This window comes from Schistocerca nitens, chromosome 5 (genome assembly GCF_023898315.1).
Source record: "Schistocerca nitens isolate TAMUIC-IGC-003100 chromosome 5, iqSchNite1.1, whole genome shotgun sequence".
In the NCBI taxonomy this organism is placed as follows: Eukaryota; Metazoa; Arthropoda; class Insecta; order Orthoptera; family Acrididae; genus Schistocerca; species Schistocerca nitens.
The window spans coordinates 191,093,791-191,120,667 of record NC_064618.1 but is presented as its reverse complement, the minus strand read 5'-3'; the positions used below and the strand labels follow the sequence as shown (position 1 = coordinate 191,120,667).

General features: G+C 44.1%; 1 protein-coding gene across 1 annotated transcript in view; it reads right to left on the bottom strand.

The window, feature by feature from the left end:
• Nucleotides 1–26,877, bottom strand: part of LOC126259526 (basement membrane-specific heparan sulfate proteoglycan core protein-like) — a 209,811-nt gene that overhangs the window by 103,726 nt on the left and 79,208 nt on the right. The window contains exon 6 of the mRNA XM_049956391.1: nt 10,982–11,141. Within this exon, the coding sequence (XP_049812348.1) occupies nt 10,982–11,141 (160 nt within the window). The remainder of the gene's footprint in view (nt 1–10,981; nt 11,142–26,877) is intronic.

The window sequence follows — 26,877 nt, the reverse complement described above, 5'->3', positions numbered from 1 at the left end:
AAGTACGTAGATCGTACCTCAGTCCCTTCTAAGGTTTAAACCGGCGCTTACCACTTCCTTCATTTCTTCAAATGATGGCTGAACTGAAAATTAGCGAGTTGATTTGTGATGCCGTGTTGACGTTAAACTGTGAGCCCCTGTACAACGGGCTGGGTAATACAATTTAAAGTTCGGAGGAAGGCAACGGCTTACCACCTCCGACAGGAGCATAGCTTAGTAAGTGACCATGTTGTGGAAACCAGCCTTCGGGTAGCGACAATTTTGCTCTTGGAAACGGAAATAACATGTGTCTAGGGCCTGCCGTCGGGTAGACCGTTAGCCTGGTGCAAATCTTTCGAGCTGACGCCACTTCGGCGACTTGCGTGTCGATGGGGAGGAAATGATGATGATAAGGACAACACCCAGTACCTGAGCGGAGAAAATCTCCGACCCAGCCGGGAATCGAACCCAGGCCGTTAGGTACGACATTCCGTCGCGCCGACCACGGGCGGACAGCTTTGCTATTAAGGGGACATTGTACGTGAAATCCGTTGAAATCTGACATTTTCTGTTTTCTACTCCTTAATGTACTTTGGACCTTGCTGAACATTTTGGTAAATTAAAATCAGACAACTGTGAGACCTTCAAATAATATTTTGAACGTTGACGTGTAACTGTCAAATTTCGCGGCTACACATATAATGCCGCAGTTGAGCAGTCATATCTTGGGAACTACACAGTCTAGAAGGCTGTGAATTGCTTTTTTGTGCCAACTGCTACGTCAGAGAAGTTGGCATTACGAATAAACAAATCAGTCCATTGTTTCAGACTCTTGTTTTCGCCGAAAATAGTGTGAATAACGGCTGGAAGACTAACGGACAAAGTAATTGATGAATTACAGGAATATTATGGGAAGGCCATTAGAGATAAATGTGACAATTTAGAAAAGATGAAAAGAGCTGTGTGGAGCACATTGTTTTATGGAATATCTACCAATGAAAAGCCATATCATGGTTTGTGTCCACCTACGCCAAACACTTGGTGTAAATATAGGCAAGCTGAATTGTCTAGTCCGCAGCTCGTGGTCGTGCGGTAGCGTTCTCGCTTCCCGCGCCCGGGTTCCCGGGTTCGATTCCCGGCGGGGTCAGGGATTTCTCTCTGCCTCGTGATGACTGGGTGTTGTGTGATGTCCTTAGGTTGTTAGGTTTACGTAGTTCTAAGATCTAGGGGGCTGATGACCGTAGATGTTAAGTTCCATAATGCTCAGAGCCATTTGAACCATTTTTTTTTTAATTGTCTAGCACTCTGAATGAATTTACACATAAACATTCTCATCCTTTGGCAGTAATGGAGGCTTTCAAACCTCTTTACAGAGATCAGGCAAATCATGAGCTACTAAAGAAGTGAAACTTCCTGGAAGATTAGAACTGTGTGCCGGACCGAGACTCGAACTCGAGACCTTTGACTTTTGCGGGCAAGTGCTCTACCATCTATTTTTTTCTCTTTTTTTGACCACTTTTTTCCCTTAAAAAGCCCCTTAGGAAAATGGAACTAAAAAAAGCCTGAGTGCCACCGCCACTTTTCATCCTATAACAAAAAATCTGATCCACTTCAGGCGTTGGCTCCTGAGTAAACCCACCCCAGAGAGCTGCATATATACCAGGGGAAATATGGGAAATCAAGGTTAGGGCTATCCTTTGCCACTTTCTTTTACATGATTACATTTAGGGAACGTGTACAAATGAGAATTCTAGTAACTGTTACAAGTAAGTGTTACAACAAGAAAGGTGGCATAAAAGAGTAATCAAAATATAAAAATATAAATCACTGATGTAATTCCAACTAAAAGGTTCTTCAATAATGTAACTGGTCCACTTGGAGCCTCGCCATCGTTCTCTGATATCTCCAATAGCGCCTTTGAAGGGCATCTGCAACGGAGGCATTCTGCTTCGCTAGTGCCTCAAGGAAAACAGCATCCTTGCAGCAGCTTGTCTCTTCCTTCGTTCATGGCTGACAAGGCAGAACGTTCAGCCGTTAGTGTGATGCGGCACAGAACATTAACCGCAGCTTGGCACTCCCCAGCTGAGTGGGGGGTTAACGAAAACGCTGCGTAAATAATTTGGGAAGAGCGTACGGTATTTCGGTGTGCGTTCGAGGGCATTGTGAGCATTTTGTAGGAACCACCAGTAATCAAGCTGCTCTTTCTCTCCGTCGCTAAAGATGTAGGCGACGGTAAGTCCTTTGAACCATGTAAGCGCATGATATTTTGCAGCCGGAAAGTAAGTTTCATCGGGACAGAGTAGGGTCTGAGGGTCAATCATATCAGGTGTGACCCGGAGGTAACAAGCCAATATCTTCTGTGTTCGTCGCCAAACTCCGGACGATGATGCGCAAGTAAAACGATGTTCATCGGTATCCAAAAGGTCACAATCTGGGCAATAAGGGGAGTCTGCCAGTCCAATAGTGTGAAGTCGCTGTCGTGTGGGATATTTTTTGTTGGCGATCTGACACCACTTCGAACGCACCGTGGATGACAGAAGTTGTGGTGTATCGTTTTCCACACTCTTGGCCAGTGAACCGCAGGGTACTTGTTTTCCACCACGTTATGGGGAACAGCCCGCAGAAGGTTGGTATAAAAATCGTTCGCCTTTGGTGGACGTGTGGAGGAGAGGTTCGAGCTGACATAGCTGTAATCAAGAATGAAGGTCGACACATGGGAGAGCTGTGGTGCGACGTGCGCAACCGACACCGGCGGGACGTTAGAAACTGGCATCAGAAACTGTATTAAACGACCAGTGAGAGGGGTATGTTGACTTTTTCATCGTTTCCTTATGTTGCTCATGTAAAGGGCAGCTGCTCTCGCCCTGACGTTGACCAATCCCAGCCCTCCTTTGTGCACTGGGAGGGTAAGAGTGTCGTATCGTACTTTAAAGATATGACCTGCGGAAACGTAGTAACTGAAGGCCGCCTGAAGCCGGCGACCTATCTGCAGCGTTAGTGGGAGGACCTGTGCCACGTGGTTGAGTTTTGATGCTACGTAGAGGTTGAGGTATTCAACACGTTGTAGCTGATTCATGTCCCGGATCAGGTTCTGTCGTATGATCTGTAATAACCGTCGGTTGTTTGCTGCAGCTGTTTTACGTACATCTTTCTTGTACGTGATTCCCAAATATCGCAGATCAGAAACTGGTGGGAGGGGAGCGAGGGCTACCGGTCCGAGACCACGCCAAATATCCAACGCCGCTGACTTGTTGATGTTCATAAGACTGCCTGCGGCCTGTCCGTATCGCTCAATCCAGGTTACTACGCTTTGAACTTCGTCATTGGAACGAACCAACAGCAGCAGGTCGTCAGCGTATGTTCTACAGCGAAAGGCGACGTCCCGCAGCGTGATGCCAGATAGGCGGTGGTTAAGGCCCCCTAGGAGTGGCTCGAGTGCGATTGCATAAATGTAGGTAGAAAGGGGACAACCCTGTCGTAGAGACCTCTTAATGGGTACTGGTCCTACCGTCCTTCCATTGACCTGGACGTGTGAGCTGCCTGCGGTCCAAAGACGCCGTAGGGTGTCGATGAGGCTCGGGGGGAATCCCATACAGTCCATCACGCGTAGGAGGAAGTTGTGGTGCACTCTATCAAAGGCGCCGTTGAAATCGATGGAGACGATCGCCGCTCTCAGACGGCACGCAGAAGCGGTCGCTATTAAGTCCCTGCAGTCACCGGTGGCCATGTGTATGTTGGCTTCTCCCACCCCCCCCCCCCCCCCTGCGACGTCTGTTCTGGAGCGAGGATCATCGGCAAAGTCGTCTTAATACGGCTCGCCATAATCCTGGTGAAAATCTTGTAATCGGCGTTCAGCATTGTAAGCGGCCGATAGTCGTTAATCGATAGCCCTCCACCTGGCTTGTGTACCGGTATGAGAAGATCTTCTACAAACGCTGGCGGCACAACACAGTCTGGGGACATAAGTTCTCGGAACATTATAGCCCAGCGAGGCATTATGATGTCACGGAAAGTCCGGTAGAATTCGATGGGCAATCCATCAGGTCCAGGAGACTTATTGGCCGCACCTATGTCTACGGCGTCTTCGACGTCTTCGAGTGAGATTTCCTCTGTTAGTGCATTCACGGTAGCCTCGTCGATAGTACGTGTTACTTGCTGTAACACTTCAGTAGTAGCCTCGTCATCGACGGTTCTTTCCTTGTAAAGATAACGAAAATGATCCTCCACCGCCTTTACTATGGTTGCTTGGGTCGTACATAAGCGACCGTCGTGTGTCCTGAGTTGTGTGATTAAATGTTGGCGTTGTCGGCGCTTATCCGCCACAACGTGGTGCATAGTGGGTTCCTCTGCAACCGTTCGGTCGTGCCGTGGCGAGCGGACTACTGCACCTTCTAGTCGGCGCTTCGTCAATGGTAGAATGGGAGCCTTGATTCTGCTTTGGTCATGTTGTCTCTCCGGGGAAGGGGGTAAGGCGTCGAGGTCACTGAGTGCCGCGTAGTAAAAATCAAGAGTCTGTCGATGCCACGCAGTCACGTCCTTGCCATATTGCATAAGTGTCCTACGGATTGCTGGTTTGGCACAGAGGAGCCACCACTCCAGGATCGAGGTGTACCGTGGGTGGCGGCGTTCACAGTCAGTCCACGTTGCTGCAACTTGCCGACGGCAATCCAGGTCCTGGATATGAGTTATGTTGAGCTTCCAAAAGCCATTGCTGCGCCAGACTTGTAGGTGTATAGTGCAGATATAGGCACTGTGATCGGAATAGGCTTGAGGCCATAGTTCGGCGTCCACCACACCTTGTGTGAGATCTTGTGACACAAATATGCGGTCAAGTCGGCTGGCCGAATGACTGTAAGATGAGTGTGGCCAGAGCGGTTACCGTGGACTTTTTCCCACGTGTCTCACAAGTGAAGTTCTTGGATCATCGCACCCAGTTCCGGACAAGACGCTGTGGTCGTATCGTCCAAGGAAAAGGGGAGCGACATCTGTGGAGTAGAATCTGGCGCGGTCGTGTCGTCTTGTGGTACCCGACGGCGCGTAAACATTAATGAATCGGGTGTTGAGTGCCGTAAATGCTATTCCTCGCGCGGAGGGAAGAAACGTGACGTCGGTAACTTCAATACCTTCACGCACTAATATTGCCACTCCGGTGTCTGCAGGGCTACCGGACGTCACATGTGTGGCGTAACCGTAAAAGTGCGGGAGTGCAGTCGTTTTCACTACTTGTAGGAAAGCAAAGTCAGCTCCCATGGCTCGTATGGTTTCTTTCAAAAGTTGGATCTTGAGAGGAGAACTGATCATGTTGATATTCATTGGCGAGGTTATCCATGCTGAAGTTGGAGAGAAGCGAACATCGGAAGTGATGTCACCTCCCGCCGAACGCGGTCCTCCTTGTGCTGCTTATGCTGCATGATCCGGCGGCGCCTCAGCTGGCCGCGGATCGGGATGTTGTGTCTCGACGTCCTCGGCCCACGAAGCGGGCGCGGATGTCTGTTCATGTTCCATAGCCTCGGAATGTTTGATGGTAAGGGGCCGGGCGACTTCGCTGCCTGCACTGGTACCTTTCCGCTGCTCACTGTTTCTGTCAATGGGCTGATGGTCGAAAGCTGCATGTTTTTCTGTCTGTTCTGCAAGGTTGGAGTCAGTGGAAACAGCCTCAGCTTCGCGGCTGGCTTCTTGCGTGGTCAGTTGTTCTTCCCCGGCCGAATGCGAACCGCTGTGTTCCGACACGGTCCGACGACGGCGTTTTCGGCGTTTCGGTGATCGCTGTTTCCGTACATGGCCTTCATTGTCAGAAGACGGCACTGACTCACGCTCCGCCGGAACAAACGCTTCGGTCGGTACAATAAGGGAATCAATTGCCATCTTGCTGGCGTCAATGTCTGTCGCGTTTGCTACCTCCACAGTCGTAGTACTATTTTCCTCCACTGGCCAGGTCGGCGGATCATCCAGGTTTTTGTCCGTGGAAAGTGATTCTTGTACCGCTGAAGCGGTCGGCCGTGTCTGTTCTGTGGAGAACGTCGTGAGCGCCGCCGCGTAAGTCACGGGTAGAATAGTCTTCGCCGCTGGTGGTTCAACGTCCTTCGGTGGGAGTTGTGTGATCCGACGCTGGAGGCACTCGGAACGAAGGTGACCTTCCGTGCCGCATCCGGAACACGTCTTCGGCTGGCCGTCATAAATAACTATGGCCCGGCATCCTCCTATCTGTAGATAGGATGGCACGTGTCGTTGGAGATCTATGCGCACTTGGCGTACTCCATTGTGTACTGGATACGTCTTAAACTGGGTCCATTTTTCAGCCACGTGTTCGTGTACCGTGCCGTAGGGGCGGAGCGCCGCTGCAACTTCTGCCGCCGGGAGTTCAAATGGAAGTTCGAATATGCGTATAGTCTGCAGTCCCATTGCGGCATGGCCGACCTCGACGTTGCCAACATTGCCATCTGCGTGGCAGAAGCGGAGTTCTTGTTTCATCTCACGATGCACGTTGTCGCATGTAGTTTCGTTTATGAGCTTTACATAGACCGTGCTACTGACGATCGAAAAGCGAATGCCGACAATGTCGGCAGCCGGGATCTTGGCTTCCTCTTTTAAAAAGCGTTCGACTTCGAGCGCCTTTGGTCGTGTAAAGTCGTTCCGAAATGTGAATTTCAAGGTTGATCTTCTGTATTGGTATGCCATGGTCTTGTAGCGCTACAGCGTCATGTTAGTGTCGGCCGAAGAAAGTAAACAAGGCGCGCGGGCCCTCTCTGACAGCGGAGAGCACACACCGCACGTCTGCTTCGCTCGGCTGCGAGAGCCGCACTGCACCATCTGAGCTACCCAAGCACGACGCACGTCCCGTCCTCACAGCTGTACTTCTGCCAGTACCTCGTCTCCTACCTTCCAAATTTCACAGAAGCTCTCCTGCGAACCTTGCAGAACTAGCACTCCTGAAAGAAAGGATATTGCGGAGACGTGGCTTAGCCACAGCCTGGGGGATGTTTCCAGAATTAGATTTTCACTCTGCAGCGGAGTGTGCGCTGACATGAAAATTTCTTTCAGGAGTGCTAGTTCTGCAAGGTTCGCAGAAGAGCTTCTGTAAAGTTTGGAAGGTAGGAGACGAGGTACTGGCAGAAGTAAAGCTGTGAGGACGGGGCGTGAGTCGTGCTTGGGTACCTCAGTGGTAGAGCACTTGCCCCCGAAAGGCAAAGGTCCCGAGTTCGAGTCTCGGTGCGGCACACAGTTTTAATCTGCCAGGAAGTTCCATGTCAGCGCACACTCCGCTGCAGAGTGAAAATCTCATTCTGGATACTAAAGAAGTGCTTACATGAGGAGACCTAGAACGTGAATCAGTCCTTCAGTAATGTTGTGTGGTGCTGTGTGCCTAAAAATGTATTTGTTGGCCTTATGACTCTAACGTTAGCAGTGTCTGACGCTGTAATAACTTTTAATGGTGAGAAGTATAAAAGACTGAAGGTTCTGGATATGTTAGGGGTAAGATTTCGACAGAACACAACTAAAGGACTGCGAGAACTGGATGAGCTACGCGTACATGAAGCAGAGTTAGCTGCTCAGCAAATGACAGAGGAAGCAAGAAAGGAAAACAGGAGGCAAGCAATGGGCTGTTGTGACACTGAAGACGACACAGACTATTGGCCAGGGCAATTATAGTGCATAAAAGACGCAGGAATATAAGTCTGTATGAGAATTCCTAATAAAAAAAGTTTTAAACCTCTTTGTCTATGAACTACATTTTTTGCAATAAATGACCAGTTTTTTAAAATACTGATGGTAGAGACATGAAATTTTCACAGCATGCCAAGTGTGTGAATCAACAGAATAATTAAAATATTCTGAGTTGTTTTGTTCATTTATTTACAAAATTCTGTCAAAAAAATTGAGAGTTTGTAAAAAAAGATAACATGCCCCACAATATAATTTTAGTAATAATTCTAGTTCAATGTATCTAGAAAGGTACATTAAATAACTATGGAAAATTGTAAGTTGGTGTCTTAAAAATTTCCCAAGATAATGGGCCACAAATTTCGATAATTTCACATTGGCGGCATAGGACATACAATGTACCCTTAAGATAATAAAACATTAATAATCACAAGTATTTTCATTTTAGTCCTAACATTCTCTTTTCCCAGCTACAGATATATCGTCATTACTTCCATATGACACTGCCAAAATCTGACCCAACAGAAGACGACAGACACCTTCCTGAACATCTGTATGTGATAGTAAGTAAGGTGTTTTATTAAAATAAAGGACATTCTAAATATTATATTGTAAGTATGAGCCCACAGCCGTTGCAGTGACTGCCCTCAATATAATCCCATATATAAAATCATATGTAACTGTATTTACCTGACATTCAACAGAAAAAAGAAACTGTTTCACGATAGTGGAAGTTCACCGAGAGATGTGTCAGTCGATAACAAGGAAGTTGTGTTATCTCAGAGCAGAACCATTTTTCATAACCCAGTTTTCTTCAGCAAAAAGTAAAAGGAATTCGGTGAAAATAATACACACTGTAATCAAAACTCCGGTCTCGTGAACTGAAAAACGGCCGGGAGAGCAGTGTGCTGACCACACGCGCCTCCATATCTGTCTCCAGTGACGCCTGTGGTCCGAGGATGACGCGGCAGCCGGTCGGTACCGTTGGGCCTTTGTGGCCTGTTCGGGCGGAGTTTAGTTTAGTTTTAGAATGAAAACTGCGAGTATGTAAATGAAAAGTTTAACGAGGGGACACATGGTGTTAATGTGAATAGATTATGGTTCCCTCAAATGGGCAGCGCTCTTATAAGCGCAAAACACATCTCTTAAGGCGCTGAAAAATTAGTTTCAAAAGGTGAGAGACTGTGACCGAGACACATGAATGACACCATGTATAGAGTCCCAGAATGCTAGCGAAGCATTACGTTGTAGTACAATAGTGTCACAATGGATTCGCGTACACATTCCCGGTCCAACACGAAAAGTTAAGTTTTCCAAGGTTTCTGTAAAGGGCATCTGTCGGTTCTACCATTCCTGTAAAACGATTCAAAGGCACACAAGGTGTAATGCGGTCGTGATCTGCGATAATAGCCGCCAGTGTTAATGCGGAAGAAAGCGAGAGGTGAAGCAGATCTGCAAACTTATGTGGACAACAGCAGAAACGAATAAGCTTTTTCTGTAGGTCCCACAATACATTGTTTCTTTCATCTCAGCATAGGCCTGGCTTGGTCGCCCAGCCAAAGCTGTTGAGGACAGTAACCTTTCTTGTATTTCCGAACAGCAATTGAGAAACCGCAGTTCTTTTACGGCCTGAGTGACTTAACAATTAGTTACTTGAAAGTATATTATTAAACGTTAATCAATGTATAACAGAAATGTCTGTTTTCTGTTTCTGACATGACAAGCGCACCAGTTCATGTGTGCGCTCCGTGGATATCAACGAATCAGTCGATGGCCGGGAGAAGTTTGTAGTCACTTTGTCGAGAAAATCACTGCATATTATTATATTGAAATGAATTTTAATTTTGTAACTCAATTAGCAGTTCTCATCGACTTCTGTATGATTTTCTGTCAAATGCTAATCGTGTCTACATTGAGGCAATATTGAATCTAAACACTAGTGTTATTAAGCTCTTGCACGTTAAATTGATTGTACAGAGTTTAAATCAATTAAGAACATTTTGGACTTAAAGTGGTGGTTTACATACTAAGCATTCGCAAAATTAGTCAAGATTGAAAATCATATTAATCTGCAACAAGAAAAGAAAGGTTTGAAATACATTAATTATTCAAAAAAATAAAGCAAATAATATGTGGACTAATAATATCTCTGCTCAAAGAAATTGTCTGACAAGCAAATGTTTGAAATGTATTAATATGAAGTCAGAAAATATCACAAGTAGTTCTACCTCTGGCATAGGATTGTGCTGACTTTGACAATTTCTTTTGATTAGTAATAACCTCTGTGGTTATAAGACTTAAACTTACACAAAATCTTGATTTATTTATTTATTTTTTTATGAGCAATGCAATTAATCTGCTTCACGATAAGCGTTACTAGAAATATAACCATTCAAATATACGTATTAGAAAGAGAAAACGACATAATTACGAAGTTTGTGGCGCTGGTTTCTGGTGACACGATACTAGACTCAGAACGCATGCGGCCTTACCCATCACAACGTAAGGGATGCTGCTATCGAATTTAGAAACGACATTACCACGTGGCGACTGTGGCAGGTCTTGAACGTGCAAAATTATTGTCAAATTGCACTGTTGCTGCTAAATTCTGGTAAAAGTCGTCGTATGTGTTACTTAAGCTTTCCGTAGGTTGGTGATGATACAGATCAAGAATAATGAAATTCATTTCTGGAATCTGATTTGCGCTCTTCATTTCTGGTTGACGAGCTACCGGTCACAATCTTCCATTTTGATAGTTGCATTGACGAATGATTTGTCTTAAGCATCGTGTTCTGTTGCAGCAACTACCCAACTGCGGCAACTGCACCCGTTATCCCACATAACTAGAGCTACACTTGAACCCAACCAAAATTAACTTTCCCAGGAGTACGTCGTTATCCAGAGACAGCGCCATTTATCTCAATAAGGGCTGGACAATTGTTATCAGTATGGTAAGTACTGATAACAAATGTCTAGCCATTATAGAGATAAATGGTGCGGTGTCTTGTTGTCAACGTACTCCTGACAAGTAGAAGGGACAGGACGATAGGACATATGTTAAGACATCAGGGAATATCTTCCATGGTACTACAAGGAGCTGTAGAGGAAGACAGAGATTGGAATACATCCAGTAAATAATTGAGGACGCAGGCTGAAAGTGGTACTGTGAGATGAAGAGGTTGGCATAGGAGAGGAATTCGTGTCGGACCGCATCAAACCTGTCAAAAGACTGATGACTCAAAAAGAAACAAAATATGAGGACATACTTGCAGTTATCGATCTGAATTTAGTGACAATACTCTAAACAAAAACTTCAATGCTCAGTTGTCAGGTAACTTACGCAAAATGGTCAGCGGCATTGGAGGACTCTCAGTGTCTCCAACTGCATTGAATGAGATGCAGGAGTAATTGCCTGCCATTGTGCGGTTGATGGCGTTCAGACGCAGAGTGAACGACTGGATGAGCGGTCCCCTGGAATGAATTTCCTCCAGCAGACGACCCTGCAAAAGAGAACGAGCAGCACACCGATACGTTAGCTTCAGCTTAATGTACTTCTGGGCGTTCGGACAAACAATACGTTTTAGAGTCCTTCTCAGCTGCCGTTATCGATTGAAAGTGTCAGCTGTGTTACTGAATAGCGCCGTTCTCTCCACCTCCTTGACTTCAGTTTTAACTCTTACAGGTTAGCAGCATCCAACACACTCAAGAGAGCTTAGATTTTCGAAAAGTATCACTACGTTACGTGAACATTACAGCAGGGGGTATTAATATTAACGAACGATGTGGGGTCAGACAATATTTGAAACTTTGTATAGATTTCCGTATACCGTTACCACGGAGTTTGTAGTTCATGACTGCTCACCGTGAGCGAGACAGTGCCTGGACAAATTACTTACTCGCTAACTTGGAGCACCCTCATTCTTCGGTATCGTGTGCCGTTAAATCAGCTGCTCCCTGCAGCTACCTGGATGTCTTCATTCTATTTAGGTCTCTATTTTCATGGTAAAAAAAAAGCTTAGGCTCGTGGATCACATCTTAAATATTTCTGTATTGAATGTACCCAAATAAAACACAACCAACATCTGATTATTCACATAATGGAAAAGACGTAGTGTCTATCAGGATGTCTTCATTCTATTTGTGTCTGTAGTTCCGTACTAAAACAATGATCGGAGATGCACATGGAACTTACTTTAAATATTACTATACTGAATGTACGCAAGTAAAACACGGCCAACATCTGATGATACCCACAATGGAAATCAGGCACTGTGTACATTTGCGCTGCATCGACCGAGAGAAAACGCTTACAGATACTATCAAGCACGTGGTCTGCACAGACAAATTAACCACGGAAGTCTATACAGCACGACAGAATCTAATAGGCATACAGAACCACCACGAATTCACTAACGTTCCAGAGTAGTACTTTCATTCAGTACCATCTGAAGTTTATTTGGGTCTCCGTGAAACAGAAATAAAGTTTTCGCCAACAACTGCTATTAATGGCAAAGTTTAAACTCCGTGCATCTTTGGAGTCTTTTTTACTACTTTAGAGATAAATAGTTTGTATCCTAAGAAGTGTCTTTATTTTTATATTAGAGCTAAAGTAAGTGAACATTGGTATGAGCACAATATGTGAGATAACAGTTACAACATTCACGATTTATTTGTCACTTTTCAATATAGTCCATCTTTGTTCGTAGGTTTCCTATACCTTGACACAAGGTAATTCATACACCTACAGTCATGCTCCATCACCCACTGACGCAAAGAACACTTCAAAGACTGCAGTTGTTCAAAACGATGTCCTCGATGACTTTCTTTGAGTGGGCCGAACTGATGGTTCTGATGGATGATATGATGGACACGTTGGATGCTGTCTGAGGTGAATGCAGTCAGTGGCTGATAGCTGCGTGTTTCATCAGCCAACGGTGTTTCCGCTTCAGTTTCGCTACTGCAACGAATCAATTGTCTAACGGTGCTGACGGCCACTGTAGCATATCTGTATACTTTCTTCAGCTAACCTTGAGAGCAATTGGGTGTTTCACCTTCTGCAGTACGGACTGAAATCACAGAAAGCAGTTTTACTCGTCCGTCAGTGAGGGAAATTTCGTAAACTTACACAGTGCTGAAAACGTTTTCCTGCAGAACGCTATTAATGTAACAAGCTGTAGAAGAAGGTTTTCGGAACCCCGTCAACTACATTTCCAACTTGATGATGAGGGAAAAGGGTAGCAGAGTTTCGTATCTACTTTCCTGGTACACAGTGTGAAATGCTTGTAAGGGCATCGCACGCTAGGTTGTCTTCAGAAATAACTGTTCACAAAAACTTCGATACGTAGCCGCCTTATTTAGTTAACTAGCATTGTTGTTGTTGTTGTTCTGGTCTTCAGTCCTGAGACTGGTTTGATGCAGCTCTCCATGTTACTCTATCCTGTGCAAGCTTCTTCATCTCCCAGTTCTTACTGCAACCTACATCCTTCTGAATCTGCATAGTGTATTCATTTTGTGGTCTCCCTCGACGATATTTACCCTCCACGTTGCCCTCAATTGCTAAATTTGTGATCCCTTGGTGCCTCAGAACATGTCCTACCAACCAGTCCCTTCTTTTTGCCAAGTTGTGCAACAAACTACGCTTCTCCCCAATACTATTCGATACCTCCTCATTAGTTACGTGATCTACCCGCCTAATCTTCAGCATTCTTCTGTAGCACCACATTTCGAAAGCATCTATTCTCTTCTTGTCCAAACTATTTATCGTCCATGTTTCACTTCCATACATGGCTAGACTCCATACAAATACTTTCTGACACTTAAATTATACTCGATGTTAACAAATTTCTCTTCTTCAGAAACGCATTCCTTTCCATTGCCAGTCTACATTTTATATCCTCTCTACTTCGACCATCATCAGTAATTTTGCTCCCCAAATAGCCAAACTCTTTACTACTTTAAGTGTCTCATTTCCTAATCTAATTCCCGCAGCATCACACGAATTAATACGACTACATTCCATTATCCTCGTCTTCCTTTTGTTGATGCTCATCTTTATCCTCCTTTCAAGACACTGTCCATTCCGTCTACTGCTCTTCCACGTTCTTTGCTGTCCCTGACACAATTACAATGTCATCGGCGAACCTCAAAGTTTTATTTCTTCTCCATGGATTTTAATACCTACTCCGAATTTTTCACCGGCCGAGGTGGCCGAGCGGTTCTAGGAGCTACAGTCTGGAACCTCGCGACCGCTAAGGTCGCAGGTTCGAATCCTGTCTCGGGCATCGATGTTTGTGATGTCCTTAGGTTAGTTAGGTTGAAGTAGTTCCAAGTTCTAGGGGACTGATGACCTCAGGAGTTAAGTCTCATAGTGTTCAGAGCCATTTGAACCGAATTTTTCTTTTGCTTCCTTTACTGCTTGCTCAATATACAGATTTAAAAACATCGGGGAGAGGTTACAAGCCTGTCTCACTCCCTTCCCAACCACTGCTTCCCTTTCATGCCCCTCGACTATTACAACTGACATCTCTTTTCTGTACAAATTGTAAATAACCTTTCGCTCCCTGTATTTTACCCCTGCCTCCTTTCGAATTTGAAAGAGAGCATTCCAGTCAACATTGTCAAAAGATTTTTCTAAGTCTACAAATACTAGAAATGTAGGTTTGCCTTTCCTTAATCTTTCTTCTAAGATAAGTCGTAAGGTCAGTATTGCCTCATGTGCTCCAACATTTCTATGGAATCCAAACTGATCTTCCCCGAAATCAGCTTCTACCAGTTTTGCCATTCGTCTGTAAAGAATTCGCGTTAGTATTTTGCTGCTGTGACTTATTTAACTGATAGTTTGGTAATTTTCACATCTGTCAACTCATTCTTTCTTTGGGATTGGAATTATTATATTATTCTTGAAGTCTGAGGGTATTTCGCCTGTCTCATTTATCTTGCTCACCAGGTGGTAGAGTTTAGTCAGGACTGGCTCTCCCAAGGCCGTCAGTAGTTCTAAAGGAATGTGGTCTACTCCCGGGGCCTTATTTTGACTCAGGTCTTTCAGTGGTCTGTCAAACTCTTCACGCAGTATCATATCTCCTATTTCATCTTCATCTACATCCTCTTTCATTTTCACAATATTGTCCTCAAGTACGTCGCTATAAGATAGACCCTCTATATACTCCGTCCACCTTTCTGCTTTCCCATCTCTCCTTAGAACTGGGTTTCCATCTGAGCTCTTGATATTCATACAAGTGGTTCTCCTTTCTCCAAAGGTGTCTTTAATTTTCCTGTAGGCAGTATCTATCTTAGCCCTAGTGAGACAAGCCTCTACATCCTTACATTTGTCCTCTAGCCATCCCTGCTTAGCCATTTTGCACTTCCTGTCTATCGCATTTTTGAGACGTTTGTATTCCTTCTTGCCTGCTTCATTTACCGCATTTTTATGTTTTCTCCTTTCATCAATTAAATTCAATATGTCTTCTGTTACCCATGGATTTTTACTAGCCCTCGCCTTTTTACTTACTTGATCTTCTGCTGCCTTCACTACTTCATCACTCAGAGCTACACATTCTTCTTCTACTGTATTTCTTTCCCCCATTCCTATCAATTGTTCCCTTATGCTCTCCCTGAAACTCTGTACAACCTGTGGTTCTGTCAGTTTATCCAGGACCTATCTCCTGAAATTCCCACCTTTTTGCAGTTTTTTCAGTTTTAATCTACAGTTTATAACCAATAGATTGTGGTCAGAGTCCACATCTGCCCCTGGAAATTTCTTACAAATTAAAACCTGGTTCCTAAATCTCTGTCTTACCATTATATAATCTATCTGATACCACCTAGTATCTCCAGGATTCTTCCATGTTACAACCTTCTTTTATGACTCTTGAACCAAGTGTTACCTAAGTTATGCTCTGTGCAAAATTCTACCAGACGGCTTCCTCTATCTTTTGTCACCCTCAATCCATATTCACCTACTATGTTTCCTTCTCTCCCTTTTCCTCCTCTCGAATTCCAGTCACCCACGACTATTAAATTTTCATCTCCTTTCACTACCTGAATAATTTCTTTTATCTCATCATATATTTCATCAATTTCTTCATCATCTGCAGAGCTAGTTGGCATATAAACTTGTACTACTGTAGTAGCCGTGTGCTTCCTGTCTATCTTGGCCACAATAATGCGTTCACTATGCCGTTTGTAGTAGCTTACCCACACCCCTATTTTTTATTCATTATTAAACCTACTCCTGCATTTTGTGTTTATAATCCTGTATTCACCTGACCAAAAGTCTTGTTCCTCCTGCCACCGAACTTCACTATTTCCCACTATATCTAACTTTAACCTATCCATTTCCCTTTTTAAATTTTCTAACCTACCTGCCCGATTAAGGGATCTGACATATCAGGCTCCGATCCGTAGAACGCCAGTATTCATTCTCCTGACAACGACATCCTCCTGAGTAGTCCCCGCCCGGAGATGCGAATGGGGGACTATTTTACCTTCGGAATATTTCAACCAAGAGGAAATACAGTAAAGCTTCATGCCCTCGGGAAAAATTACATATGTGGTTTCCCCTTGCTTTCAGCCGTTCGCAGTACCAGTACAGCAAGGCCGTTTTGGTTAGTGTTACAAGGCCAGATCAGTCATCATCCAGACTGTTGCCCCTGCAACTACTGAAAAGGCTGCTGCCCCTCTTCAGGAACCACACGTTTGTCTGGCCTCTCAACAGATAGCCCTCCGTTGTGGTTGCACCTAAGGTACGGCTATCTGTATTGATAAGGCAAGCAAGCCTCCCCACCAACGGCATGGTTCATGGGAAAGTTAGCCAATCAGGGCGCGACCAAATACACTCGGCCAGCCAGAAACGGTGATGCCAAACGTGTTCTTCGTTTTGTTTCCTAAAACCGAACAAGAGAGCGGTATAAAAACTGAACAACGGACTGTAGTAAGGATCGAACCCAAGCCCAGTGCTGAGCGGTCATGTGCGCCATCATGTACGCTATGAGAACAGCTGACACTGTTTCTGGCGGGTCGCTTTAATTTGCGCGTGCAGCGGCCTGATTGGATAGTTTAAGTACTAATTAACTCGGAAACGGCGCTACGTATTGAATTTTTTTCTTAAACTTTTCACCACAACCTACGCTGAAAGACCTTTACTAGCTTCTCCGACGGTTTCGGGCCGCCCTGTACAAACGTATACCCTGTACACTCGTCAGTCGCCTGCATACAGGTGCGGGAGGTGTCAGGGAGAGCAGCAGCAGTAAACTCTTGTCAGCATTTGCGAGGAGCCACCCAGCTTCATCGGCACACACAAACACACATGCAGGCACACACAAACACACACACACACACACACACACACACACACACACACACACACATACACACTTTGCTCTCGGAATCACATTTTGCAACTTCCTCTTAAGCCACAACTTATTCTTGGAACTAGGTCAATCAAAGAGGACACCCTCCCTCTCTCTCTCTCTCTCTCTCTCTCTCTCTCTCTCTCACTCACACACACACACACACACACACACACACACACACACACGCACACACACACACACGCACACAACACACATAATCACACAACTATATTCATATATTTAGCTCTGCCAGTCACTGCCTAATAAATCCAGCTTTTAAAAGCAAAACATCGAAATAGTACTCTCTTCCTAGAGCCGGCCATCTTTTTCCCTGTACCGCCAACGTGGTGCCAGGAACGACTGTTGTAGGTACTATTTGATACTGGCACAGACTTTGTGTGGACCCTCAAGCTGAGTGCCACAACGTTATTTCTACGTCTAAATTTTTTGTGTTATACACACATGAAAAATAGTTTTGCATCACTCCGGTTCCCAGAACTCCTGAAGACAGACGTTGACTATGGATATTGTTTCACAGACGTAGTCCCTTTGACTGTTCAGAGATGTCACTAAACCCGCCCAAAGATGTAAGCAACTATGGATGAGCAACGCATATTAGACGGAGGGGGTGCGACAGCCGATCAGTTCCAGTCATTCCACCAGGAAGGAGGTACACGGCTCCTCTTGTCTGTAGCTCAACTATGCCTAGACGGTGAATACTGCGGTTCGATTACGTCCACATTGTTACTTGGTGCCAGGAAGGGCTCTCAACAAGGGAAGTGTCGAAGCGTTTCGGAGTGAACCAAAGCGATGTTATTCGGACATGGAGGAGATACAGAGAAACTGGAACTTTCAGGCATAACTCGCTCAGGCCGCCCAAGGGCTACTACTGTGGTGGATGACCGCTAAATACGGATTAAGGCTCCGAGAGGCCATGACAGCTACGCCACCGTGTTGAATAATGCATTCGCACAGCCACAAGACGTCGTGTTACGTCTCAAACTGTGCGCAATAGGCTTCATGATGCGCAGCTTCACTCCAGAAGTCCATGGTGAGGTCAATCTTTGTAGCCACAACAACATGTAGCGCGGTACAGAAGGTCCAAACAACAGGCCGAATGGACTTCTCAGGATTGGCACCACGTTCTCTTCACCGATGGGAATCGCATATGCCTTCAACGAGATAATCGTCGGAGACGTGTTTGGAGGCAGCCCAATCAGGCTGAACGCCGTAGACACACTGTCCGGCGAGTGCAGCAAGATGGAGCTTCATTGATGTTTTAGAGTGGCATTGTGTGGGGCCGGTGTACGCCGCTGGTGGTCACGTAAGGCGCCGTAACGGCTGTACGATACGTGAATGCCATCCTCTGACCGATAGTGCAACCATATCGGCAGCAAATTGGCGAGCCATTCGTTTTCATGGACAACGATTCGCGCCCCCGCCGTGCACATCTTGTGAATGACTTCCTTCAAGGTAACGCCATCGCTCGACTAGAGTGGCCAGAATCGTCTCCAGATATGAACCCTATCGAATGCCTGGGATAGACTGAAGAGGGCTGTTTATGGAAGACGTGACCCACCAACCACTCTGAGGAATCAACGACAATTCGCGCTTGAGGAGTGGGACTCAGTGAACTTGTGGATAGTATGCCACGAATAATATAGGCATGTATCAGTGCAAGAGAACGTGCTGCTGGGTATTAGTAGCACGTTCTCTTGCACTGTGTACAGCAATCTGAAGGTCTCGCTGTATGATGGTACAACATGCAATGTGTGGTTTTCACGACCAATAAAAAGGGCAGAAATGATGTTCATGTTGATCTCTATACCAATTTTCTGTACAGGTTCCGAAACTCTCGGAACCGATATGATGCAAAACATTTTTGATTTGTGTACTCCTCTTATAGTACCAGAACACATTATTGGTCCGCAGCTCGTGGTCGTGCGGTAGCGTTCTCGCTTCCCGCGCGCGGGATCCCGGGTTCGATTCTCGGCGGGGTCAGGGATTTTCTCTGCCTCGTGATGACTGGGTGTTGCGTGATGTCCTTAGTTAGGTTTTAAGTAGTTTTAAGTTCTAGGGGACTGATGACCATAGTTGTTAAGTCCCATAGTGCTCAGCGCCATTTGAACCAACACATTATTGGCACTTCTAGTGTAATCTACAATATAAGTACACTTGGTGACGACTGTCGTTCCATCACTGTACGCCGAGGGGCGGGGTAGTCGCGTGGTCTTAAGCGCCTTGCCACGGTTCGCGCAGCTATCACAGTCGGATGTTCGAGTCCACTCACGAACATGGGTGTGTGTGTTGTCCTTAGCGTAAGCTAGTTTATGTTAGATTAAGTAGTGTATAAGCCTAGAGACCGATGACCTCATCAGTTTGGTCTATTAGGAACTTACCACAACTTCCCAAATTTTCCATTAGTGTACCACATACACGCCATCAGAGGGCCTTTAAGCCAATACACACTTATCAGATCACCTACTCACAGGCAGCATTTTAGTGCCCGTTAAAAACAAAACAACCAGTGACTGTTGTTAGGTTTCAGTATCCGCACATGCCGAGTTACGCTAGTTACGATACTATGTTCTTTAACATATCTTTCCGATTATTTGCTTATCTAGTGAGTGGCACGCTTATCCGTTGTCCAACAGTCGTTCACTGTGGGCCGGCACCGTTACACCAATTAGCGAGAGAGTTGTAACGTCAAGCAGTACATTTCAGTACGTGTCTGTTACACTGACAAGATAGAGTTATGTGTAGAGTGAAATGACGAAATTGATTACATATGAAGTGAAATTTATAAATATGTGCTGAGTTTCTACATTTATATGTTGAATAAAATCAGAGGGCACCATTTCTGAAGGTGACGTTATATTCAGAGAAAAGAAATTGCCTTTCTTTTTTGATCCTGAGGTAGAAATGTCACAATAATAAATAGTAAATAGGGTCACGTGTTTTAGCTGTGAAAGAGAAGGCATTACTATAGTGCCACTCACCTTGTAATTTATAGGCTGGTATTATTGTATTGGGCTGAATCAAGACGTGGAGTACGAGGCGTGTAAAAACATCTTCGCAGAGATGCATACCGATCACAACCAGCAGTTTTATTCTACAGCGGCGATTCGAAATTCAGTAGGAACTACGTTAAACAATTGTGGAACTTCACTATTGAAAACTGATTTCCACACTGAAGTGAGTACATAGAGTTGAAAATACTATCTAATTCCGGAAAAGTTGAACATTTTAATTTCGCGTCCATCTCTTCAGTGCAGAATGCTTTTTATGAACTTCTGATGATCCATTAACATCTTTATTTGAAAATATAAGTCAGCAAACACAGGACGACAATTAACAAGTAAAGAGCAACACTCATCCAAATAAAACCTACTCATAAGAGATGCAGTGCAGAGACTGACGAAATCAAAATCTGTTTCAGCGAACTTATGCTGTTGTAACAGAAGTGAAAACTCATTTTCAGTATACCAAAAGAAGATGTACACAAGCTCACGATTGAAAGGAATCCTGCTAATACTTAGTCTACATATATGGAAACCAAGTGTTCCATCGCTAAGCTACTATCTGGCATTGAAAAATACAATGCTATACCTGTTACCAAGGTCAATGAAGTAGACATAGTTGCTAAGGTGAAGGGTATTCTTAATTCAGCGATAGACAAAAAAAAAATATTGAAATCAGGAACGACACTGTGGTCCTCTACCTAACGGCAAGGCGTAACATTTGGGGGTGGAAGCTGGTCGAAATATGATGCTGCCCTTGCGCTAAAAATCGATTCTTAAGGATTGTTCACAGCCGAGAAATGCAGCGTAAGTCTGCCTCTAGTTAATTCAGAGATACGAGTTTTAGTCGAAATTTGGTGAAACGTTGTCGATTGTGAGTTTCGTTCCTGTTGCGTTGTTATTGTTGCATGGGAATAAGCTTGAGTATGGTTTGGGCTGAGGTTCGTATGAACTTAGGGCACGATTTAACGATCATTTTACTAGGCATACAAACTTCAATTAACAAAGCAGTAAACCGCTTACTATGAAACAAATGTAGGGGCCGAAAGGACTCTAAACAAAGCCTAAATAATCAATCACACAATTATCCTTTTAACAGTAACAGAACAAATTCAACCTTTCCCTATACTAATCAACTGAGCAACGACATTGATTCCGAAGATGAAGGAACCACTTCGTGGCATTCGCTTCAGAACTGTTCCAGAGATTCGACAGGCAGCAGACCGCTCCATTCACACCATCAACAGAACAGGATCTGCAAAAGGTATACTACGCCTTCCACATCGCTGGTAACGGGTTCTACACAACGCTGGTGACTACTTTGAAGGTCAGTAACAGGTGCAAACGTGTAACTCTTTTGAATCGATTGTGAATAAATAGTTGCCTCTCTTTAAGTTACAAACCTCGTATTTTCCACAGCAACATTTAGAGGAATTAATATAATTAGTGCATGAAAGTTATGGACAGTATGGAGCAAGGTTATGCACTGCGAAGTTACAAGAAGTGGTGATATTTGAGTACATGTTAGGGCAGGTGCAGATACTGTTCCAAGCTTGTCACCAATGCCAAAAGATGTGGGCTTCCTATGTTCCTATTTAAGAATTATGACAGAGTGTTCAGGTAGATGCAGATAGAGAAATGTGATAGATTTGTTTGGGGCAGTCCCAGTATCCAAGGGAAACTGTATTTAAATCTTTGTAGTGCTATAGTTATTTTCAATGCACGTAATGTTGTACCCAGTTACGTGAGTAAATGTACGAGTTGATATAGAAGTTGTAGGAGGACTATTTTGTGCAAGCGAGGAAATCTGGCACATTACTGTCAGACAATGAGTTTATACCCCACAAGTTTGAGGAAATGTGGGAACGCCGTGGAATGAGACATATTAAGATCTGGCCATAATTTCCACAGGGCAAGAGCAGTGAGACACTGACGAAAGAGCTGAACCGCCTGTGTATGACATACTGTCACAGAGGAAACATTGTTTGCGCCAACTTCATTGTAAGTTTGGAGGAAATAACTATCAATTTTTTGGCATTAACCAGCGGGCTTTGCATCAAGCGAAATAGTGTTTCCAAGTAAACCAATGAACGTCAATGAGAGAAGAGTAGCCTTTATGGCGAGTTAAGTTCTCGTGAAGGGTGAAATAGAGAGGTTGGCCAGAGATAGGACGTTGCGACCGGCAGCTGAAAGGAATAAAAGACATGGTTAAGAACCGGAACGAAATGTTTATACCTGGGGATATGGTATTAGTGAAAACGAAAGAGAGGTTGAGAAAAGTGACTAACGAAATCGGGAAGTTTTTAGTAGTGTATCATGAACCATTTTTGGTAGAGAGTACTCCAAATATCAGTTCCTATCGACCCATCTATCCCGGCTCAAAGACAGCGTTTGAACTAAGGAATATGCTAGATTTGAAGAGGTACATGTGTGGAAGAGTAAATAGCAAAGCCTAGGGAGTCATTCTTTTTTTTCTTATATGTCACAGATTTGCAACTATGTGCACCTCGGATGTCTGAATATGTTCTTCTTTTCTTTACGTCAATCTCTTCGTGGTACTTTGGACTATCGGACGTTCTTTCAGCAATTAGAGGGGTCCACGAGGTGAAGCGTAAAGAGGCAAATGATGGCGAATGAAAGGAAACGCATGGTGAATAAACTGATTCTTAAGGTTAAGTTTCTCTCTATTAGTGTATAAGACAGAAATATTTTATAGCGAAAGTGTTGCGCTTAAGCTCTAGACTAGGAAATATGAAAACATCAGCTAATGTTGCTGTTGTGTCATGGACTGAGCCGCCACGAGCGGCAGTGATACGTTAAAATAGGCATATGACTATGGCAAGTAAATTAAGTTTAGTAAAATTAAGTGAAACAGATGTCCAGAAGGGAGTAAGAGTGTGATAAGCAGATAAAAGAAGTATATAAGTACATAGCACGCCAGCACAAGCGTGTAATATATAAAGTGAGTCAGAGGATAAAGAAACATTTAGAGAAGCTTACGATGAGCCTGCAGATGACAGCCAGACCTGAAATGGGAAAGAATGTAAGCTCACAGGTGGGTTAAAAAAATCTCGCAATAACAAAGGTGAAAATTGCAGTGGCAGGACACGGTCTGTAAAACATGTAATATCAACATGATATGTCCCTAATAACTAAAAATTAAGGATGAAGACAGTCATAAGGGGGAATGATAAGGTGACGGACGAAAACATTGCACAAACGCAGGACATTTTTTCTCCGTACTGGAATGTAGTAGGCGAATGAGGTTTCCTGCTATGAACAAAGCACATAGAAATATTTATTAGTATATTTTATTGAATAATTTTAATGTCTTCACTGTGTAATTGCGATTTTCCCGAGGCAGCTCTGAAAGGAGGTAAATCGACGGTTGTCCCTGTAGCTCCTGTTGTGATTATCTGAAACATAAAAGTAACATATCGCCCCGATCCTTACAGCTGTAATTTTAGTTCAACGTAGGGGTTTTCAGGAAGAGATAGACCGAATGTAGGCATTGGGTGTGATTGAAGGAACAGGTAGTAAATACATCAATGTGTTACTTGTAGTCCCAAACAATGATGATAGTGTAATACTTTCAGCCATCCAGGAGGAGTAGCGTGTTGTACCTGAGAGAGCAGGCCGTGAAAAATGTTACATGACCTCATTCGTGCTCTCCGCCATTTCGTCTGGTAACCATCCTACACATCAATGTGTTGAGGTCCTTTTACTTGGATCTGCCCAGAACGGTCTTTTTGTATCACTCCAGCGTCCGTCATTGCCTAGCACCCATCAGCTGTCCGCTCAATCTTCCTTCTGGCATCACAAGTGCAACAGAACACTGTGAGTAAAACGTGAGGTCAAGGGCTCCAGAACAATTGCTGGAAGGGAGGCGGGGAGGCTGGGCGGGCTAGACGTCGGGTATGGAATGTTTTTTAGAAGATGAATGATGACTTCCATGAAGCCATAAAAAAGTTCCATTTACGACCCCGTTAAAAACCTATATAACACTGGCATTTTAATAATTTCCTTGAAATAAAAACTCAAGATTAAAGTATATGTTTTGTTTTCTGTAGAGCTGGTGGGGTGAGAGGCGGTGCGACCTCCGCCATGTGCGGCCGCCATGTATGGATGCCCTAGTACCATGTTACTTTTTGCTCTAAAGGAACAATATGTGTAACACGATATGAAGCAGAGAGTGTTCAGTGTTGTATAAATTGAGTTTATAAGGTCCAATGGTAATAAAATAGCTCCATCTTATTAATCCAAATGCGAATTTAATAATTTTCATTCTCCCCTCGCATATTTTATATAATCTAGCAATTGTATCCGTTGTGAGGTATATATAATCTGAAGTCACCACCACCTTCACGTCTGAGCAGCTTGATGTCATCTGCGGGCCGGCAGCAGTGACCGAGCGGTTCTTGGCACTTCAGTCTGGAACCGTGCGACCGCTACGGTCGAAGGTTCGAATCCTGCCTCGGGCATGGATGTTAGTTAGGTTTAAATAGTTCTAAGTTCTAGGGGATTGATGACCTCAGATGTTAAGTCCCATAGTGCTCACAGCCATTTGAACCATTTGTCATCTGCTTGATTATGCGGGTCGCGGAACCTGCACGTACAACAATCAGTAATATGCTATCACTTTTCATGTCCGATTGAGGCAGTGCTATGACTGTCAACACCACCTTCAGAGTGACATTTTCCCGATCGATGTATCTGAGCCATGCCACGGAACCGATAGGCCGCGTCACGCCCTTTCCTTCTGCAGGCGCTACTCGAGGGAAAGTCCGCCACCATGGGTCACGTGTGAACTGAACCGATCTCTCATGGCGAATGGACACGGGCGGTGGGGCAGTTGGGAGCAGGACCTTCGTCCTTGGGGGGAAGAGTCTACTACCAACAGAGGGCGCTCTGTCGTGCTGGGTTCATCGTCGGCGAATACTCTGTACGGCTGCAACGAGGGGGCTTAGCTGAGCCAAGTAGCATGTGGCCAACTGCCTTCCTACTTGAGCAGCAGTTCCACTAAAATTTTCGCCCTGACAACGGAGACGCAACCTGAGTGCGACTTGTGGCTAGGCCAGAACACGCACACCCCGAAGACAGTAGTTCAACTGCTGCCTACCTGCAGTTGCGTGGACGGGAGATCATATTATGAGCAGCCCACAGAGGAGGGAACCGTTGGCCTCAGTCACTTGCTCCAGATACTGATCAATGTATTTCTTTATTGCTTTTGTGTTTAATGATGAACTTTGGACGATTATTTTAAATGTGTCATTGTTGCAAATTTTCTTCCACGAGAAGATTACCTTGTAACGTGTTAATAATGCCTTTTGATAACAGTACTCCACTTGTTAGCGAGTTAAATTCCCTACACCAAAGATTATCTCTGTATTTTCCTTCTGGTTTCATAAATTTTTAAGTGGATAGTTAACCACAAATCATTGTGCTGCATTATCTTAAAGAAAGAGTTTGTAAGTCTTATTATTCTGAAAGAAATTTACCTTGCCTTAAACCGTTTTTTAATTGAGTGGGTTGACCATGGTTCTCACATTTCTTGATTTTTTTAAAGATAGCTTGGATATGTGATACAGAAGAGCCTAGTGTTTTTTGCGTAATCCTATGACTATCTACTCTGGCGCATCCAGACTAGTGGATGACGTTGTGGTTTGGGCCCTGCCATCAGAGGTGCCATCGGTGATTGGCTTGATAGATGACATCATATTAATAAAATTGTCATCTTGCTGGAATGTTGCCCTACACTGGGAGGTAAGGTAATTTGTGTTCCTGTTACCATTGATGTTCAATATCTGTTGCCCAGTCCTTCTACTCACTAGGCAACCACCTAATGCTGGCTGCATATCGGTGTTGTTTCTATTGTCCCTGAGTGTAATGAGAGTATTTTCTATACTGAGACGATGTGCTTTGGTCGGTGGAAGTTCTTTTCATAAGCTGAAATGTGCTACCTATGGACATGAGTAGATGTGGCAACTACCCATTCTGTAGAGGTCTATGTGTGAACCTTGTTTATCTACATTTTTACTGAGAGTTTTGCTGTTACTTGGCGAGAATTTTTTTCCAGGAGGGAGAAATATTGAGAACTGCCATTTTTAAAATAACTAATACAGTGTCGTGCCCTGAGAACTGTTACGAGAAACACATAAACATCCAAGAAAACATAGTTATCTGCTAAAAATTTTTACAGTACAATAGATTACTTTGGTATCTGGATGGTAAGCATATGTCAATAACACATCCAAAGTATGTCTTTCTACGTTATTAAAATGATTATGGATGTTACGTTTTTAACTCAGTGATATCCAATTACATTCTCCTCTGATTAAATTCCGGGCATCGAAAAAGTTGTGAAATAAAAACAGGAAATGTCCACAAAAATAATTCATTCATACTATCATAACATTACGTTGAACTATGAATCAGGAAAGAACTAATGACTGAGTCCATCCTGCTGGACATCAACAAAAATGTCACATTAATATCCCTCGAACTGGAGAATCAAGTAATTAACTTTGATAAAAGCTTATTAAACTCTGATATCATCTGTACACTTTGCTTGCTTATAACACTTCACACCGAGTCTTGTTGATGGATTTATTGCATTACTTTCACGATTTATGTTTTTTTTTGTCAACTGAAACATGTTGAACAAAATGCATTTTGAATACTTTTTTGGACTGTTTAGTTAAAGTGTAGACGTGGGCCAAAATACGACTCCATCAAACCGTGAAATTTTCACAATTCTTTACCTCTCTTCTAGCACAGAAAACGGTAATTGCTTTATTGATTGACTTGTTGAGCCTGCAGATTAAGTGTACTGCCCACTGACAAATTGTTAACTAGCATCGTGAATC